The 20755-nt window shown below is 34.7% G+C and overlaps 1 protein-coding gene across 4 annotated transcripts in view; it reads right to left on the reverse strand.

Moving 5' to 3' along the window:
* The window catches only part of LOC128162660 (unconventional myosin-Id-like), a 43439-nt gene extending 23043 nt beyond the window's left edge, over window positions 1-20396 (reverse strand). Inside the window, exons 1-13 of one of the 4 annotated variants that reach the window (XM_052825910.1) lie at window positions 20176-20396; window positions 15793-16001; window positions 14886-14979; window positions 14626-14643; window positions 13401-13566; window positions 11851-12000; window positions 11310-11324; window positions 6381-6500; window positions 5944-6153; window positions 5459-5604; window positions 4506-4731; window positions 4073-4132; window positions 574-719 (exon numbers count right to left, since the gene is read on the reverse strand). In XM_052825910.1, coding sequence (XP_052681870.1) covers window positions 574-719; window positions 4073-4132; window positions 4506-4731; window positions 5459-5604; window positions 5944-6153; window positions 6381-6500; window positions 11310-11324; window positions 11851-12000; window positions 13401-13566; window positions 14626-14643; window positions 14886-14979; window positions 15793-16001; window positions 20176-20276 — 1661 coding nt within the window. In that variant the 5' untranslated portion in view covers window positions 20277-20396. The remainder of the gene's footprint in view (window positions 1-573; window positions 720-4072; window positions 4133-4505; window positions 4732-5458; window positions 5605-5943; window positions 6154-6380; window positions 6501-11309; window positions 11325-11850; window positions 12001-13400; window positions 13567-14625; window positions 14644-14885; window positions 14980-15792; window positions 16002-20175) is intronic. The other 3 variants (XM_052825912.1, XM_052825911.1, XM_052825914.1) reach the window with 3 other exon arrangements.
* Between the last annotated feature and the right edge of the window lie 359 nt (window positions 20397-20755).

The following is a 20755-nucleotide window of genomic DNA, read 5'->3' on the forward strand; positions in this document are numbered from 1 at the left end:
AAACAGTCACTCAAAACAACCACTGAAAAAAAGTCACCCTAATACAATCAATCAGAAACAGCCACGTAAAAACTGATCAGCAACAATCACCTTAAAACAACTAATTACAAACAGGCAGTCTATGAGCCCACACACAAAGGAAATGAACAACTTGCTAATTGGTTTAATAATTACATATTGTTAAAATATTACAGTAACTGCTTCTTGTTATCATAAGGGTCACAACTGCTTTCATTTCATATGTTTGGTATTTAAGGACAACAGTTTTTCTAAGGTTGGGTCAATCATTGTATGATGTTACTGAAACTTCATGGAGAAAAACACTTTCCATGCAGACCTACTAGGTTTAAAATTACTGCTGCAATATTGGCCACCTTTAATCAAAATGATAATAAGAAGTTAAAATATGAAGCAATTATCCTGTCCTATCTTGTATCGCTCCTGAACAACAAATCTTATTTAAAACAAAAACATTTGCTACGTCACTTAAATACATTCAAAATCTGTTTAGCCAAGGAAGTATTATTATATTTCTTCCTTTTATCATGAAGGCATATGAAGAACAGTGCTTACCTGTTATAGAGAAGTCTCTTGAAGTCTTGGAACAGTGAGTCCCTGTTTTTGTCAATGAACCCGGGCACCTGGTATGTGACCTGACCAGCGTAATGCTTGATTCTGAAATCCCTGGCATGCTCTAACGTCTTGTCTGATGGGTTCAGCTAAAAACAGAAAACAAGAGGCCCATGGGCCACATCGCTCACCTGCGGAACAATGGGTATGATAAAATCAGCTTAATGAAGTCATAATACAAACAATCTGGACAATGTACAATAATACATGTAGATCCTGTAAAAATAAAATCCATTTTCCCCCCTGGATATTCTTATGGTTATAATCATTAGACTAAGTCCCTTTTCTAACAGGATGATTTTATAGTCATATCACATGTTGAGTATTGCAGTCCTCAAAAAGATCCTTTACAATTGTTTATATATGGGATATTAAGCTACATCAAACTCTGAACCTTCTTGTGAGGCCGAAGAATTGTCCTGGAGCCAAAGTCTTAACGATTATAAAGAATTATCTGGCTGATTAGTTTCTGAGAAGAAGATTTTAAAAGATTTACTCTATATATTCCTTTGTAAAACTTTAACATCCCCCCCCCCCCAATGTGGCCTCACCCTACCCCAAGGGATCATGTTTTCACAACTTTGAATTTACACTACCTGAGGATACTTCAACACAAGTTTCAGCTTTCCTGGCTGTTTAGTTTCTGAGAAGAAGATTTTTAAAGATTTACTCTATATATTCCTATGTACAACTTCGACCCCCCATTGTGCCTCACCCTACCCCCAGGGATCATGGTTTTCACAACTTTGAATCTACACTGCCTGAGAATGCTTCCACACAAGTTTCAGCTTTCCTGGCTGATTATTTTCTGAGAAGAAGAATTTTTAAGATTTACTCTATATATTCCTATATAAAACTTCGACCCCCCATTGTGCCCCGCCCTACCCCTCGGGGGTCATGAGTTTCACAACTTTGAATCTGCACTACCTGAGGATGCCTCCACATAAGTTTCAGCTTTCCTGGCTGATTAGTTTCTGAGAAGAAGATTTTTAAAGATTTACTCTATATATTCCTATGTACAACTTCGACCCCCCATTGTGCCTCACCCTACCCCCAGGGATCATGAATTTCACAACTTTGAATCTACACTGCCTGAGAATGCTTCCACACAAGTTTCAGCTTTCCTGGCTGATTATTTTCTGAGAAGAAGAATTTTTAAGATTTACTCTATATATTCCTATATAAAACTTCGACCCCCCATTGTGCCCCGCCCTACCCCTCGGGGGTCATGAGTTTCACAACTTTGAATCTGCACTACCTGAGGATGCCTCCACATAAGTTTCAGCTTTCCTGGCTGATTAGTTTCTGAGAAGAAGATTTTTAAAGATTTACTCTATATATTCCTAGGTAAAACTTCGACCACCCAATTGTGGCCCCACCCTACCCCTGGGGGTCATGATTTTCACAACTTTGAATCTACACTACCTAAGGATGCTTCCACACAAGTTTCAGCTTTCCTGGCTGATTAGTTTCTGAGAAGAAGATTTTCAAAGATTTACTCTTTATTTCTATGTAAAACTTTAACACCATCCCCCCCCCCCCCAATGTGGCCTCACCCTACCCCAAGGGATCATGATTTTCACAACTTTGAATCTACACTGCCTGAGGATGTTTCCCACAAGTTTTCAGCTTTCCTGGCTGATTAGTTTCTGATATATTCCTATGTACAACTTCGATCCCCCATTGTGCCCCACCCTACCCCCAGGGATCATGAATTTCACAACTTTGAATATACACTGCCTGAGGATGCTTCCACACAAGTTTCAGCTTTCCTGGCTGATTAGTTTCTGAGAAGAAGATTTTCAAAGATTTACTCTATATATTCCTATGTAAAACTTCGACCCCCCATTGTGGCCCCACCCTACCCCTGGGGGTCATGATTTTCACAACTTTGAGTCTACACTACCTGAGGATGCTTCCACACAAGTTTCAGCTTTCCTGGCTGATTAGTTTCTGAGAAGAAGATTTTTAAAGATTTACTCTATATATTCCTTTGTACAACTTCGACCCCCCATTGTGCCTCGCCCTACCCCTGGGGGTCATGAGTTTCACAACTTTGAATCTACACTACCTGAGGATGCTTCCACATAAGTTTCAGCTTTCCTGGCTGATTAGTTTCTGAGAAGAAGATTTTTAAAGATTTACTCTATATATTCCTATGTAAAACTTCGACCCCCCCATTGTGGCCCCACCCTACCCCCGGGGGTCATGAATTTCACAACTTTGAATCTACACTACCTGAGGATGCTTCCACACAAGTTTCAGCTTTCCTGGCTTTCTGATTCTTGAGAAGAAGATTTTTGAAAATTTCTCGAAATTTTTCATTAATTTCTAATTATCTCCCCTTGAAAACGAGTGTGGCCCTTAATTTTCACAACTTTGAATCCCCTTTGCCTAAGGATGATTTGTGCCAAGTTTGGTTGAAATTGGCCCAGTAGTTCTTAAGAAGGTGTTGAAAATGTGAAAAGTTTACGGACAGACAGACAGACGGACGGACAGACGGACGACAGACAAAATGTGATCAGAATAGCTCACTTGAGCTTTCAGCTCAGGTGAGCTAAAAACACAAGAATGTTCAAATACAACAGGATTATGTGCTATCTCAATATCAGAATTACAAGGAATGATATTATATACTGTATATATAGGGTTATTTTCACCCTATGTTATTTTCGCCCTTTTCCACTTGCAAACTGTTTTGCTCTGTCTTGAATTTCACTTGCAAACAGTTTTGCTCTGTCTTGAATTTGTCCAGACAAAGTTGTGAATAAAGAATGATAGTTTGAGACATAGGAATTCGCCCAGTCTTAAATTCACCCTCTGACAAAAAGGGTGAAAAAGGTGAAAATAAAACGGGGGCAAATATTTTTCTGTATACAGTATAACAGATGTATATCAGTTGTCTTGTCTTCAGGTTTCATTTCATAATAGAATAAATAGTTGTGGCTAAATTTACTGCCTATGTATAAAAGGAATGATACACTTGTATCAGTCTGGTTAAAACCATCCCCCTTCTCCTTACACTCGTCAGGGTCTGACAGGTATCGATAGGTCGTCTTCACATAACCTTTACTTCTGACCAATCAGGGAAGAGTTTTTCACTGCTTTAGAAAACTTACTGGAACTCTTTACAAGAAGACAGAAAAATTAATTCTTGCTTGTTTTCTATGTAACCTCCAGTATCTCTCAAAAAACAGATAAAGGCAAATCTGTGATTGGTTGGGGTATATTTAAATTGCATGCAAATGTAGAGGTCATGAAGATGACCTTTTATCGATACTTATTAGACCCTGAAAAGTGTAAGGGAAAGGTGTGATTTTAATCAGATTGCATGTGTTTGGGCACAGTGAAGTATGATTTAAAAGCATCAGACTAAGACAATTATAAATGATTTTCATTCAGATTGAGCGGTACGTTGGGTGCCTTGAGTGAGCTGTCTTACCGATCGACAAGTGAAGTGTTCATGCTTTGCCAGCTTCTGTGCCATGGCTGTCAGGAACATCTACAATGATAATGAATTATAAATGTACTCATCCTATCAGTTTGTTTACAGTCTAATGCAACATCTAATCAAAAACATTTTATTAAAAAGACAGTCACCTCATTCCTATGGGACATTTAAAATACTTGTCCATTCAGCTATAAATTACATTCATGTACAAATGAGGGAAATCAGGATACTATACAAATCCAAATGCACAATTTTTTTTTACAAATCTTAAGTCGTAGCTTGTATGCCTTACGAGAGTCCAATCTTTAATTGCCAGAGAGTTCCATTTTCTACAACCAGTATTCTCATCTCAATCATTGCATTAATAATCTCTATTATATTGAAAGTTATTCAACCATAAAATCCATTTTCTGTGGCCACTGACCTCATCGGTGACCTTTCCGACGCTCAGACACGCTTCGTCGAGGATGGCCAGCACCCCCTTGTGTTGGGCCTCGATCAGGTCGACGATGATTTTGTTGTTGAAGTAGTCGATGTGCTGCCATTGGATGCCCTCGCGCTGGTACTCCTCCTGCTCCTGCTTGAGAACCAGTTCAATGAACAGCTGCTGCAGCTTCTCGTTACAGTAGTTGATGCACAACTGCTCAAAACTGGAGGGAGAAAAAAATGTTGAAAGTGACATCTTAATACAATTAAAAGAAACTTAAGGTATAAAAGCAAATACATGGAACTTCACAGCTTCTGTTGTTGTAAGTGATGCACAACTGCTCAAAACTGGGGAAAAATTGTCAAAAAATGTGACGTCTTAATACAATTAAAAGAAATATAAGGTATAAAAGCAAATACATGTAACTTCACAGCTTCCCTTGCTGTAAGTGATGCATAACTGCTCAAAACTGGGAAAAAAATGTGAGAACTTTTGACATCATAAAACAATTAAAAGAAAATTAAAGTATAAAAGCAAATACATGTTACTTCACAGCTTCTCTTGCTGTAAGTTATGTATACATCTGCTCAAATTTAGTTTTTTAATTTTTAGTCTGTGCATTAATTAGTTGGTCATTTTTGTGGTTTATTTACATTTTAAAATCTTGTTTTCAAAATCAGTATATTATGTATACAGGGAATATAAAGTAAGAAATTTTATCATGTTTTCCTGAAAAGGGGAATAAATCAATATCTTATGTTAACCTAAAAAAGAGAATGAGTTATTCTCCTTTTAATTACGATAAGATAAATTTCATCAATATGGCAACATTTCTCCAATTTGAATGTTCAATAACCTACATGTAGTTTTTAAACAAAAATTAAATCATTATGGTTAAGGGTTCATAGTGTATTTATCATTAATTAACTCAATTAATTAATAGCCTCTACCTGTTGTTATCAAAGATTTCGAATCCATAGATATCTAACACTCCTATGACTGTGTTTTTGCCGACATACGCGATTCCGCTGGCCTTTGGATCAATGGCTTCATTGGTTTTACCAACGATCCAGGTGAACATTCGGTCATACATTGCCTGCAAAATCAACAACTTGTTTTTACTATGTCATTTTCAATAATTAGCTGATAAAAAAGTTTGTTAACATCATACCCCAAATAACCTAGTAAGTTGGACAAAGTATGACAAGCATCTCTATGGGGGGCGGCAGTGTGCCATTTATTGTAAAACTTTTTGGATTCATTTAAGCACTAGTTTTTATAGTCATCAAAACAAAATTCTTAAAATAAGATTTGCAAAAAAAGATCTAATAAATGTTCCTGCTTTGTAATCAAACTTTGAAAATTTCACCTATATAAAAAGATAGTATTACAGCAGTTTTCACATTACTACCCTAGAGAAACACATGACAGTTACCTTGGCGAAGGCATCGCGGGCATAAACAGCATCAGACACTGTCAGCTGTTTCTCTACGACCTGACCCCCTGCAGCGATGACCCGCGAACACAAGGCTTTCCTCAGATTCTCCTTGGTAACCGACAACAACTCAGCAATGTTCCCTAGCAACTTCTCGTCAGACACTCCAGCGTGATCGTGATCGTCAGCGGCCACATAGTCCATGTTACCCTACAGTAATCAACACATCGACATCATTGACTTGGGTAAATCAACCTTATAAAATATAATAAAGAATCAAACTTTATGATTCGTTTAGAATTAAATTTTTATTGTTAAGAGTCACCCATGAAATAAGTATGAATTTAACCAGCATGAATATTAATAATTTTTTTCGCTGTATGCGAGATATTTCATAGTTACATGTATAATAATTACATACTTATTAGAACATTTACCAAATGCAAGATAGCTGCTACGATTTTCCAGAGAGCCTCAGCGTGAGCGAAGGAGAAGCCCATGACCTTGAGAGCGTTCATCACGGAGCGGTAATCATCCCGGTCGTGGACCGTGGCACACTGAAACCCACAAAAAATAGTCCATTACATGTGTTCATAATTATACAGTATAATAATTACATAAAAAAATTTTGTTGCAATGTATAAATGCAAATTAAGTGTGCGTCTAATTTAACAATTATCAATTCATTTAAAATGTTAATCTATCTAGTAATATATGCAGTTACCGGTATATGTTTTAAATTGTTACACATACAAACCAAAGATGAACCTTATAATATTGATTTTTATATTTAATTCTATACTATAAATTAAAATACAAGACTATATAGTAGTGTACTTAATTTAGTTTGATATTTTCATTTGTCTCTATATGGTCAATTTGTACAACAAAGGGTATCAATTTTGAAGTAATGAGAAACAGATTTGGTGCGGTAATAGAGAAAATCTTAACTTTGAAAAATGGAGAAACAGTTTTCACTGAATTTGATTTGATTGATCCAATTGTTTAATGGTATTTTTTTCTGCAAGCTTATTATTAGACCTCTGGACTAGTTTACTGATATAAACAAAAGGTTTCAAGCCCCGTTATAAATAGGAATTTATCAGTGTGCTTTCATTTAGTCATATCTTGAGCATGAAATAGAAGAGTTACTTAAGTGTTTATCTACACTGTTCACTTAAAAGTTTAATAGCTGCTTCAAACATATGCTTACATATTTGTCTGTCAGCAAGTTAAAAATGCTTTTTATCTGACAAAATCTGTCTAACATATCTAAGCAACATCTAATATGATCACATTCAAGTACATAGCCTTAATAACCACAATTAAGCTGCTACAACCATGCACTTGCAAACACCAAAAAACAACTCCAGAAATGAATGATGTGTCGAAAATACCGAGATTAAAAAGATGTCATCAGTTTAAGTAATATGAGTGACACAGCCTGTATTCATTCATCATGATGGCTTGACTCTGTTGTCATTATAAATACATACTTGTATTTTCACCCTAGCTGTTCTAGAGTAAATATATGAGTTATATAATGCTTAGTACATATACAATGTATATACACCATACACTAAATATACTGATTAATAGCAAACAGTATAACATGTATATGGATACAATAATACTTCTTTAATATTTTGATTATTTGAGAAAAAACCCCTATTTATTAAGAAAATAGTATGAATTGGTAAAATATATCATGACTTAAAGACAGGAGATTTAAGGTTCTAAAATTAATTTGATGTAGTGCTTATTTACAATGTAATATTTTCTAATATTTTTTTGCAAGTCAAGGGTTTCTGACGAAAAACTTGGCTAGCAAAAATGATGTAATATCTGAATGTACTGATGTCAAGAATTCAATAATATTGTAGATGGATGTTGTGATATAATTTTTATATTAATGATAAATCACAGCTCATGTATTGATTGATTGATTGTGTGATGTTTAACATCCCAGTAAGATATTTATTATCAATGAAGACATCTAATAATGACTCGTGTAGCACAGTCTTATTGCCTGGAATTATAACATTGCCAATAACTTGATACTACAGTTATAACACACTCTATGACAGAGACAGTGTTGAAACAGCAGCCTGAATTGGTGTTATATAACATATTGCAGTCATAGTTCACCTCATGACCGTGTTGTAATACAATATAACTTGATACCACTACCACTGTAATATACTAGAGATATCACACAACTATACTAACCAGATATACCAATGTAAGTGACCAATAAATACACAGTGTAATACCGTATAACTGGATTTTTCTACGGGGTGCTATTTTTTTGCGAAATTCTGCGATCAAGTCTTAATCGCAAAAAATTCAATCCCCAAAAATACGTTATAAAATGTCCCCATAAAAATACCCCTTGTGAGGCCTCCTCATAAAGTCAGAATTCACGCTTCGTTGCGTAATACAGGTATCGATGATTGGTCAGTGAATACCCCGTATAGTTAGCAGTCACTTCACGCTTTGTCAACAAAATGGCGCTGTTGAAATATTTGAAGCCTAGTAAGTAAAATTCCTGACCCTACCGGACCTTTTAGTGAATTAATGTCGCCTAGAAAAATTACTATGTGTAATGAGAAAGTGACTGATGTTCTTGATACACTAAAAACTCCGAGAGGAAAGTACATGACTTTTTCACCGAGCGAGAGAGCTGAGATAGAACACTACGCCAGCGTACATGGAATTTCGTCGACCATTAAACGTTTTCAGACAAAGTTTCCAGTACAACGTGAAAATACAGTTAGAAATTTACATGATAAATACAAACGGAGCTCTTGAAACTTGATTTTTCAGACGGCGAGAACTGTGAAATTTCTAAATTGAATCCGTGCAAGTGGGGTAAAAAAGTTGTAAATATGGTTAAGCGAAGGGGCAGTTGCATGGCAAAAATTCAGTTCACAGATGACAAATTTTCTGAAATTAAAAACAAGTTTTTACAAAGAAAAAATAGACTTTATGTATTGTTAAAATGTCTAGTAGTAAAATTAAAAAAAAAAACACTTTAGTGTCAAAATGAAATCGCAAAAATTAAAATCGCAAAAAATAAATATACCTATTTCAGGATGAAATCGCAAAAATTTGCAACCGCATTAAAAACCAGTTATACGGTATGTAACTGGATACCACTGTATGAGGGTTTTTCTTGATACATGTAGTGTTGCAGCACATTTTGCTGTGTACCACAAACATAACAGGGACATGTATAAAACAATATGTTGAATATTTTCACTGTAAATAAAGTACAGCATCGATCACCACATCTATTTACAAAAGAACTTTAAGACTAATATATAATCAATGCTAATTTTACAAACACTTAACTGTGTTTTAAAAAACTTAGTCTACCTGGCCAGTAAAATATATATCAAAAGATACTGAAATGGTCTGAGATGAAAAACAGAGTTTGCAAATTTTTATTTGAGAATTATTGTGAAAAACTAAAAAGATTTACAATTTTGATAGGAGTTCTTTTGTAAAATACACCCATTACTTCTCAAGGACAACATGTACCGATACAAGCAACCTATAAATATAACACATCCTATAACCTATATATATATATATTACATGAAACAGGATCCCCCAGTTATAGCAAACCCTATTTCAGTACAGTATAGCTGCTGTATACATGAATATAAATACATGTATAAATATAGTACACTCTAGAGTATACTTATTAATATTAAATATTGAATTTGGTAACATGCATTTTATGGACTATTGAACAGTATAACCTCTCTTTCGTCTTCAAATACTATTAAGCTGTAAAAATATTAAAAATTAAGGTGGTATAGGCCACCTCCATATTGTAATGTACTTCCCACTGAAATAAACAATAAAATCAAATATAATTCTAAAATGTTGTTTTCCCAAAATTGTTACTTTAACAGCAAAGCACAATTGATGCGTTAGAGTAATAACTCAAATCTGGGGGTTATGAGTTCAAATCCTGCTGGGGCTTCTATAATTTTTATCTTTCAAAACTTTTAAAATATATTTTGTGGTCAAATATTGCAAAATTTGAAAATTTCAAACCAGTGAAATTATTTTGTTTCTCATGTACTTTTATCCTGATCACATTAATATCGAAAGGTGTCCCATACCACTTTAAGTCTTGGTGAAGTAGTAAAATTTGTCCAATAACTGTGAAAAACCCTACATATTATACTAGGGAACTTTATTTGACAATGTAACATAAAATTCTGATTAATCTGGTTTGGACTTAGAGAGGATATACTGACTTTCACTTGGAATAAGTTGATGTCCATGTACATATAATGATCTAACTCTCACTTTTACATATATATATATATATATACCATTATACTATACTTACATTTTCAATCTAGAAATGATTTTGAAATACATTATTTATACTATAAAATTTCATGCACCTATATTGTAAAAGACAAATACTGAACCAGTTTATAAATTTATAGGACACAGCCTGACATAGCCAAACAATAGTGAAGAAAAAGAACAGACATTATAAGTTCTATGTACCTGGTAATCATGTGAAAATATTTGGGGTGAATAGCTGACTCGATCATTTTTTAAGTTTCAGTCTAAGTCTATTCTTTTTTGTATCAAATACTTCCCTCTTATTTATATTCACAATACCAGTAGAGAAGTTGAAAATCTCCCTCTCTCTCTCTCTCTCTCTCTCTCTCTCTCTCAAATTGTAAACAAAGTCAGGATATGAATGAAACCAGTTTGACCACACCCACACACAATTAGTTACAGACAGTCACACATTATATTTATATTGAATCATGTTCAATTAAGCACAGGATGCATTGGGTCGGTCATTAATAGTAACCTCAAGACAATCATTAATACTGGCTTCAATTTCAATTTAAAAAAATAGGTTGACTTTTCTAGAAAATGGGTCTAAAGATTCATTCTACCATTAGAAATAAAGAAAAGCCTTTCCTGGCAAACATAATCACTCAACCCCCCCAATTAAAATAACAATAATTATGATTCAGTTTAAGAAAATTGTTTTCCTTATTGTAGATAAAATTTACATGTACACTTGTAAGTCCAATACCTTTGAACTAAGAAAATCTAATATCAGAAAATTTCTTTTACAAAAATTGTAAAAACATGTTATATATATATATATATTTCTATTTTTTTTTTATCTCAAAAGAAATTCAACTGAATTTACACAAGGAAATGCCTAGTACTATTTTTGCTGTCCTGAATCTGACTTCAATTAATATATGTATTTCAGCACTTCATTTGAACTAATTAATTTGTGGGGCTAGATGCTGGGTTGTTCAAGGAAGTAACAACAAGATGACGACCTCACGCCCACAAACACCAGTTACCTTGCCTGGATTTCCCTGACAAAACACAGCAAACAAACATGTACACTGACAGAGTTCAAGGGGGGTTTCATCTCATAACTTTAAAGAATTAAAAATAATCATCTTTGTTATCATTAACTTTTATTCTCAGTCTCAAAAATGGCTCCTTTGTGCACCAAGAATAACATTTTGTGTTTTCTTTAGTGTAAATCAAAGAGTAAATATGATCTTTTTTGATATGAGTGCTTTTGTACATTATAAATAATACATTTACTATGCAATGAAGAGACAGACAGACAGAGAGCCTCACAGATTAAACTGTCCATACAATACAAACAACTAACATTTAACAGGACGAAAACTATGAATAAATTCTATCATATGCCCTTATAATTGGCTGAAATTGTAAAAAATTTTTGTCTACGTTTCTCTTCCTCCATCAAATTCTATAAAACACTACCGAACTAGGAAGAAATTCAATTTGTCCTATCTATACCTATTTGTTATATAAAGGGAAATCAAATAAAATCAAATCAAAAGTTCAGAGAGAACAGTAACACACCTTTGGATCCCCTCCCTGGTTCACATAAAAGTACTTCCCTGGGTCACGGACCAGTTTGTACTCTTTTAATTTTTCATCCTTGGCGCCATATAGCAGCTGGTAAAACGAGTGGAAGTTCCTCTCGCCTGTCTGCTGGTGGACAACACGGGACTGAAAAAGACAACAAACAATCAGTGACAACTAACACTGACAACAAACCATTAATGACAACTAACACTGACAACAAATCATCAGTGACAACTAACACTGACAACAAACCATCAGTGACAACTAACACTGACAACAAACCATCAGTGACAACTAACACTGACAACAAACCATTAATGACAACTAACACTGACAACAAATCATCAGTGACAACCAACACTGACAACAAACCATCAGTGACAACTAACACTGACAACAAACCATCAGTGACAACTGAAAAAGACAACTAAAAATGAGAGCTATCCAGTATTCAAAGACAACAGAAAATCTATGACAGCTATACAGACAACAGCAAGTTTATGATAGCTATCCAAAGAAAATAACAAATCTATGATGTCTATCCAAACACAACAACAAATCTATGACAGGTATCCAAACACAGCAACAAATCTATGACAAGTATCCAAAAGACTACAACAAATCTTGACTTTGACAGCTATCCAAAGATGTCAACAAATCTAAGATAACTGCCCAAATGTCATCAACAAATCTATAACAGCTTCTATGAAGAGAACAACAGCACCACAGCAAGATCTATTTGATTGGGATCATTTAATTGGGTACACATGGCAACAAAATAACATGGCTATACCAAGTAGAGAACAGCAAAATGCAAAATTGATCTGTGATAGCTATCCTGAATAAAACAGTGACATAAAACGCTGTGTCATCTAGACTGAAAGACAACAAAAAATGACAAATAAATCTGTGACAGTCAACTCAAAGACTACAACAAAATGACAACAGGGTATCGAAAAGTTACCAAAACAACAACAAATCAAGACAACATTATTGGTATCTGGTGACTAACTTAATATGTATGTCTGTAGCAACTTGTAGAACACTGAACTACCAAATAGACACTACAGACCGATCAGTAATTCAAATTTTTAAAAGTGAGCTCCTTACATCACAAACAAGAATACATCTCATAAGGAACTAAAAGAAACATGTAACTATCCTCACTCATTTAAAAGGAAAATGTTTGAGTTGTTATATGTGCAATATAGTAAAGTTGCAAAATGTATAAAAAGTTCAGAAAATATCAACAGGTCCTTTTGACTTTAAAAATAAAAATCAAAATCAAAACTTTAATATGTATTCAATTGAAAAATACAAATGTTTAAAAGTCACAGAGTATAACAGAGTATATTAAATGCAATATAGTCTGAAGTCTTTATTGCTCAATGTGAAAGAGCTCATTTAAAGGATATTTCACTTTATCAGTCTGAAGATCTTTTTAAACCAGAAATATGATACAATTTTAATTGGCGTGTAAAATAGTGTCAGCTATTTCCTGTTTCCTTGCTTACATCAGTACGTTATGAACTGGTTTTACTTACCTTTTCCAACAAGTAGTTATTAATATGCCCTCCGATTGGATCCCCTTTAAAGTCGAAATTGATGTCCATGTATTTTCCAAACCGACTAGAGTTATCGTTCCTGTTTGTTTTAGCATTTCCAAATGCCTCCAGAATTACATTGGATTTGACCAAGACATCCTTCACTCTACAAAACAATGTGTTACTTTAGTCAGTACATATATTTACTGACTGATTCCAAAAGACGTTATTCTGTGAAATCATTAAAATTCGTGGGGACCAATTTTTGTGGATTGGTTAACTTTTATAGGTTCCTGGGGACGTAATTTTGGCTATTCTTTTATACCAACATAAGGACATATGATTTTATAACAGTTATTTATTAATAAGTGGAGGATGTAAATTCGTGGATGAGAGGTACCCACGAATTCCACAAAAATTGAGCCACCACGAAATTTAATGATTCCACAGTAATTGTGTTACATGTTTATTGAGATATCAATTGTCATTTGATACCTACAGCAGTTTAATCTAATATAAATTTAGGAAAAATTTTTGAAAAAGGAAAACTGAGCTGCTTAACCCCAAACTTACCATATTGGGAGTAAATTTCAATTACTGTAGCAGTTGGTAATTGAATTTTGGGATTTATTTTTCTTTTTAACAAATCATATAATAGATAAACATGTATAAATAAATAAAGTAGTTGTTTGTGAGCATATTCATGAAGTAATTTAAGGAAAGCTGCTTGGTTTGATCAGTAGATCATCATGCAATGTACGAGGCTGAAGTTCAAGATCTTAGAAATTTACATAAATCAGGATTTGAGATCAATATCAAGTAAAAGAATGTGATATAAAATAGAGCATGAGAATTTCACAGATATAAAAAAAATTAACACTCCACTTTTAGAATTTTACTTCCTGTTCCCATTCCCCTTTCTTGAGGATCATACAGGGTACTTATTTATTCCATTCTCAAATCTTAAATAATACTTTTTCGAGTTCTGAATGACCAATCAGAGAATTAAGAAAGCGCTCCAGTTGGATTAAAGGTGAAAATCAAGAAATGTTTAAATAGGGTTGAGAAAAAAGTGTCAAGTTTGAGACAGCTTCAAGAAAGAAAATGAACTCTCTAGAACCTGTTTCATTCTTCGATGGCCTTGAGAGATTTAACAGCATTGAGTCATGCATGCTGAGATATGTATAGCTGCTGTGTTATATATGTTATGTAATGACTACTCCACCTTTCTATTTCATTTTGACTGTAAAATCACCAATAAAGCATGTTGTTATAAATGTTATACAAAATTATTCCAACCTCATAAGACTTCCCTTTTAGTCCATGAAATATGTACATAATATAATAATTTTATATACCCCGGTAAAGCAATGCATTGTATTAATTGTACATAAAGTATTTAAAATCAATTTATCTGACATTTTATTTTTTTTTGTGGGGGGGGGGGGGGGGGTGTTAGGTGGGAGGGGGTGTCTGGACAATTACCTCTCGACTTCCTTCTGGCCGCCCACATTGGTTACCGCGGCAATGTACCTCATAATGATTTTGGAGGCCTCTGTTTTCCCTGCCCCTGATTCACCTTAAACAGTTAATAGAAAAATAATAATAGTAAAATTCTGCCGCTACATACATGCATGATAAGCACATGTGATTTACAATTCTATAAAAAAAAACTTTAAAAACCATCTTGAGTTAGTCATGACTATTGATACAGTAGTGAAGTAAAAAGATTTATTGTCAAAGTTCGAACTATACAGAACGATAAGCAAACAAAGATTTAGGACTCCAATGCCAGTACATTTTTTCAAATTCTGTGTGTTATGTCACTAGTCCTAACCATTTTTGAGTATACATCATTCATTCTTTTGTGCTCAATTTAAACCTGTTTTAAAATGAGTTCTTTAGAAAGATCCAAAACACAAATCTTTTTTTGTAGGGCGAATCTTTAAAAATATGTAGCTGCAGAATTTCAAACTAAAGAAGAATAATATATCAAACAGTAAAACTGAACATACCGAGATGACAATTTATATTTCTGATAAATTAAATACACATATAAGACTTGTGAGATAAATTGAATACACATATAAGACTTGTGAGATAAATTGAATACACATATAAGACTTATGTGAGATAACAATAAACAATGTATGTGTCTCAACTAAGATGACTATGTTTGTATCTCATGTGACATGACAATGTGTGTGTCTCATGTGAGATGACAATGTATGTGTCCCATGTGAGATGACAATGCATGTGTCTCATGTGAGATGACAATGCATGTGTCTCATGTGAGATGACAATCACTCATAATGATAATATAGAAGTGTCCTCCCTGATTTGATGATGAAAATATTTTAATAGGACAATAAACTGTATGTCAGTGTCTCACCTGAGATGACAATACAGGTGTCGCGGCTTTGTCTCTTCATCGTTTTATACGCCGAGTCAGCCACCGCGAAGATGTGTGGCGGCCTCTCGTAGATCTCGCGGCCCTTGTACTCGTCCACATAGGTCTGGTCGTAGATGTTGACCGTCTTGTAAGGGTTGACAGACACCACCACCTCTCCAATGTACGTGTAAATCTTGTTCTTTGAGTATCTAAACATCAACAACAGAATCAGTAGAGGAATGTCAGGCATCAGGTGCAAATGAATTGTGGTACTTGACCAACATCATGTTTTTATTCCTGTCAATAAACGTTGTAATGATACTGAGAGCCTCAGAGGTAATAATATGTTGTAATGCCTGTTATTTTTAAGGATGATCCACTTTTTGCTTACTTTGCAGTCACTTTCACATTGCAAAAGTACAACATGTTCAGGACAAAGACAAGAAAAATTTTTTGATACTGTTTATTATCAGTCTCTTTGTATACTGTATATGAGAGTCATGTAGTTTAACCTTCAAAGTTGATACTCTAGTCCTTTAATAAAAAAAGATTTAAGATCAAGCCTCTTCAAGGGCAACTGCTTTCTATCATATTACACATTAAAATTTCCTTTCAAATGGTTTCCTTAAGGACAGACTGAGTGAGGGTCAAGAGTAAAGTGTACATACAAATGTAGTACAATAGAATTATTGTGATAGTGTACCTACAAATGTAATACAATAGAATTACTGTGATAGATTTTTAAAGGCAGAAAAGAGTCTACTATTTATCCAACTGTGCGGTCCCATACCTGGTCTAGTATAACAAAATGAGAAAAATTGGCAAAACAATCTATCCATACAATTACATGTACAGGGAACATCAAATGCAGTATGTTTGCATACATTCTGAACACTTGCTTGATTAATAAAACAGGCATCTTACAACCACCAGTTGCACCAAGTTCATAATGCCATGATTGAAGCTGAAGGTATTTATGGTGCAATTTGTAGGAGTTTATTGAATGATTGACACCATCGATATAAGATCCAGTAATAGAAAGATGGTGGTGTGATTTGATCCTATAAAATGTATTAGGTAGATTTAGGATGATAGAGCACCACAGTATATAAAGTACATGTCTATAGGCAAATGTGGGATTTGATTCCTAGCATCTGATGTACAGATAGCTACAGGTAAATAAAAATATATATAGTGTATTAGATGGGCAAAAGTGTGATTTGAAGCCTATATAATGTACAGGTAGACAGGTATAGATAGTATCAACAGGTACAGCAAACTAAATCAGTTAGTGGTCTGTTAGAACCGGCTCGGTTCAATACAAGTCTCGTACAGGTGGGCCTCAGGTGTAACATAAAGACAGAAATAACCGAGTGTTATTGATCTATCTGATAGATAATGTGCCAGAAAACAATCAGGAGATGGGTTCTAGATGGCTGTACGTCGTGTAAAACATTTACAGGCCCCTGATCCCCGACACCAACCGCTTCACAGACAGTCCCCGTCTCTGATACACAAACATCAAGAAATCGCAAGTTAACCATGACCATTATTTGGGCAATAAATTCTTGAAATTCTAACTTTACTTGTCAGAAATCTTAGGCAATAATATTCTCTCCAACATTTCTTGCAACATACATAGCTTGGGGTTTATACATGTAGATGAGGAGGTTTAATCATTTTGTTCAAGATTCTGTTATTTTTTCTCAATATTACATGCATGGGAGTTGATACATGTATATAGAGAAAAAAAGAAGATAAAATCATTTTTTCGATGGTTTCATGTTATAAAGCATGGTGTACATGGAAAAGGAAGGGGGAGTATGTAAAATACCAGTCTCTCTATGGAACAGATCTGCTTCATTAACAAGGGTTAAAGATCTGTAGACTGTGTTTCTGTGTTTACTCTCTGTGGGTCTGAGAATTCCTAGTAAGTGAGGCGGGACACTACAAATGTTCCCTAACCAACGCTTCCTCTTCTCTGTTTGGTCGTCAACACCATAGATAAGAAGCTTATGTCATACCTACATTACTGTATACACCTATATGTATAACCACCTCCTTATCAACACACATCTACCCGATATAAGCACAGCACTGCAAAATACAAAGAAGTGGATCTATTTACTTTTGGGGTATTTTTAGTCTGAATTTTCTTTTTTTCCACAATGAACCGTGTTTACATTTCTCGTGGATCCTCCGCCTTGTGTTCCGGTGGTAGAAGATAAACTTCTGAGAACTCCCTATCAAACAATCAACTATCAATGTATTCTTAGAAGTCTGAGTCATCGTCAAGGCCATGTAGCCAAATTACTTGATTTTCTAAAGCAGCTAAATCTTTTTTATCTTTCCTTATTACCGGTACATGTAGGCATATTCAACAGCGAAAGTTCTACAAAATTTACTTGACAAACTGGAAGACACAGTGCAGATCTACAAATGTAGGCACATATCTGTACAAAAGATTTTCTCTTATCTTTTGTTATTTTTTTCAACAACATTCATGAAAAAATTTTGACAAACTAGACATATGCATGCTGCAAGTCACATTGCAGATATAAATACAAATGTATGCTCTATAATTAGGTTGCTCTCTGGAAACTGGTTAATTTGTCATGTTGATCATGTTAATATACGGAAATCATTCATGTATGTAATTGAAGTTGACTTTACAGACGTAATTGCCCCATCAAAAGAATGTTTGAAAAAAAGTGTTAAGAGATCTTGCATGTCCTTGTAAAGCCAAAACTGTCAACACAGACACTTGAACAAAATGCAGGTCTACAAAGACCCACCAGTGTTTGTGAATGATTACGCCAGGCAAGTATGTACCTCTAGTACACATCCTCAACAACACTGACTCACTTCCTATTGCGGTGCTTGGGAAACAAGTACTTTTACATTGTTTTAATGAAACATTTTGATCTCCCCATACTTATAGCTGTAACACACTTAAACATTAACATGTATAGATCAAGATCCAATGGTTAAATAACAAGATGAAGATAATGATGCTTTCTCAAGTTTATAGTGATTTGTGAGTTCTGAGGGACCAGCTAGAAAAGATCACGCTATGTTATACAAAGTGACACTGCTCTAGATTCAAATCTTCAAACTCACAAGGAAGTCATCTCTGCATTCAAAGTTTCCTCAATGCCTTTAAAGTTACCTAAATGAAACTCAAACAACTGTCACCAGTGGGACCCAAATGCATGACCTGTTCCACATATCAACTCTGCTCCACTCAATAACCATCCCTTTTGCAGAGTCTTCAAACATTTACATGCATGTAATAATGCCTGTAAACTAAAAGGGCATTGAAATATTTTATTTTTAATATGAATAATGTTTAATACATATGCTGCAGATTTAGTATAAAATTAATTTTACATTTCACAACTAAGTGTGAAATCTAAACATAAATACATATCAATCATATTGGTGAATAGCATGCACATTATCTTAGAAGTTCAACATACTACGTTCAAATCACATGCAATTACTAAAATAACTAATGGGCTAGCATATTACACACCACACAATGTATACCCAAATTCTGCATTTGCAAAGAAATTCACAATAATGAATTATTGACTACCCCCCCCCCCTTTCCCCTCTCATTCTTTCTCAAATCTGGGATAGTCATCAATCAATAAAGGCAATTAATGTCAGATAATTACACAGAGATGTCCTAAGTAGTGTACGCATGTGTGGTGTACAACTAACCACATATAGTTATGATGAGCCGTATATGATCTTCATATCCTGAGGATGTCTTGGGTTAGGAACAATTAAAGTCAGAGTGTATTACAGTATCCATGCACTTTAAGAAAATGTGTCATGCTTTAAGTGTGGCTACACACAAATGTTCATGTTGGACATGAAAGTTACACCAACAGCTTTAAATACACTGGCAGGGGTTTCAATATACAGTTTTCGTAAAATTGTTAATCTCTTAGGGATAGAAATTGAAGACATATATATCATAATGCTGTGTTTCATTGCAAATTGCTTGTTGTCATCATTAAAAAAGAATATTTTAGCCACCAAATTACAGACCCCCCCCCCCCCCAAAAAAAAAAAAATTTCAATGTTTTTTTAATTCTCCAAATGGAATGTTTAGAGAGGCCAGAGGTTCTGTCATGCCTATGTAATATGATACCCCTCTGTCAGGGTGACATGGCCATGGTTGAAGGCGTGGTCACGAGTGGAGAAAGATTTAAAGCACGCACGCATGACAATCCACCCATAACAGATGTGAAAAACACGTGGAATTCTTACTACGATTCTATTGTGTCTGGCTTTTTGGACAGCGCATAAAAACAAAAGCAGACGAAAAAATCAAAAGTGTTGACAAGTTGTCTAATCTCTGGATCCACTCACCTTAGTTTTAAATTTTCCATAAATGCATCCAGTGTTAGGTCATGAAGGAGGACGAAGTCCCCTACCCCGAACTCGGGGCCCTCGTGAATACTCCCAGCCATTTTTAAAAGTATTCCTGATCGAAATTCACATCATTTTTTTCTAAGAATATAACAATTATCACCCACCGATCGCGGCTCCTCGGATGTCACTTCATGTTTAATAAGGCGTACGTGTAATGATTCGCTCAAACAATACAATGTAGTAATTCGTACCGAGCGCACTTTGAACTTCAGTATGTTATTGTTGAATCTTTTGTTTTAACCTCAAACAGAGAATTTTAGATATAAACTTCTCTTAACCGCTCGTGCAAGATTTATAATTAGACCACCCTCCCGGATTTAAACATATTTGCCTTGAGAGCACATGCGCGGATCTAAAAAAAAAAAGAAAAGAAAAGAAGGGGGATCCCCGCCTAGAAAATTCGATTCAAATTTATTACTTTAATTCACTTTGTAAAAAATTACTGAAATATGCCTCGGAGCCCCCCCCCCTTCCTCCCTGGAAACAAAATTATCCCTCGAACCCCCAACCCCTGGAA

Source organism: Crassostrea angulata, chromosome 9 (assembly GCF_025612915.1).
Source record: "Crassostrea angulata isolate pt1a10 chromosome 9, ASM2561291v2, whole genome shotgun sequence".
Lineage (NCBI taxonomy): Eukaryota > Metazoa > Mollusca > Bivalvia > Ostreida > Ostreidae > Magallana > Magallana angulata.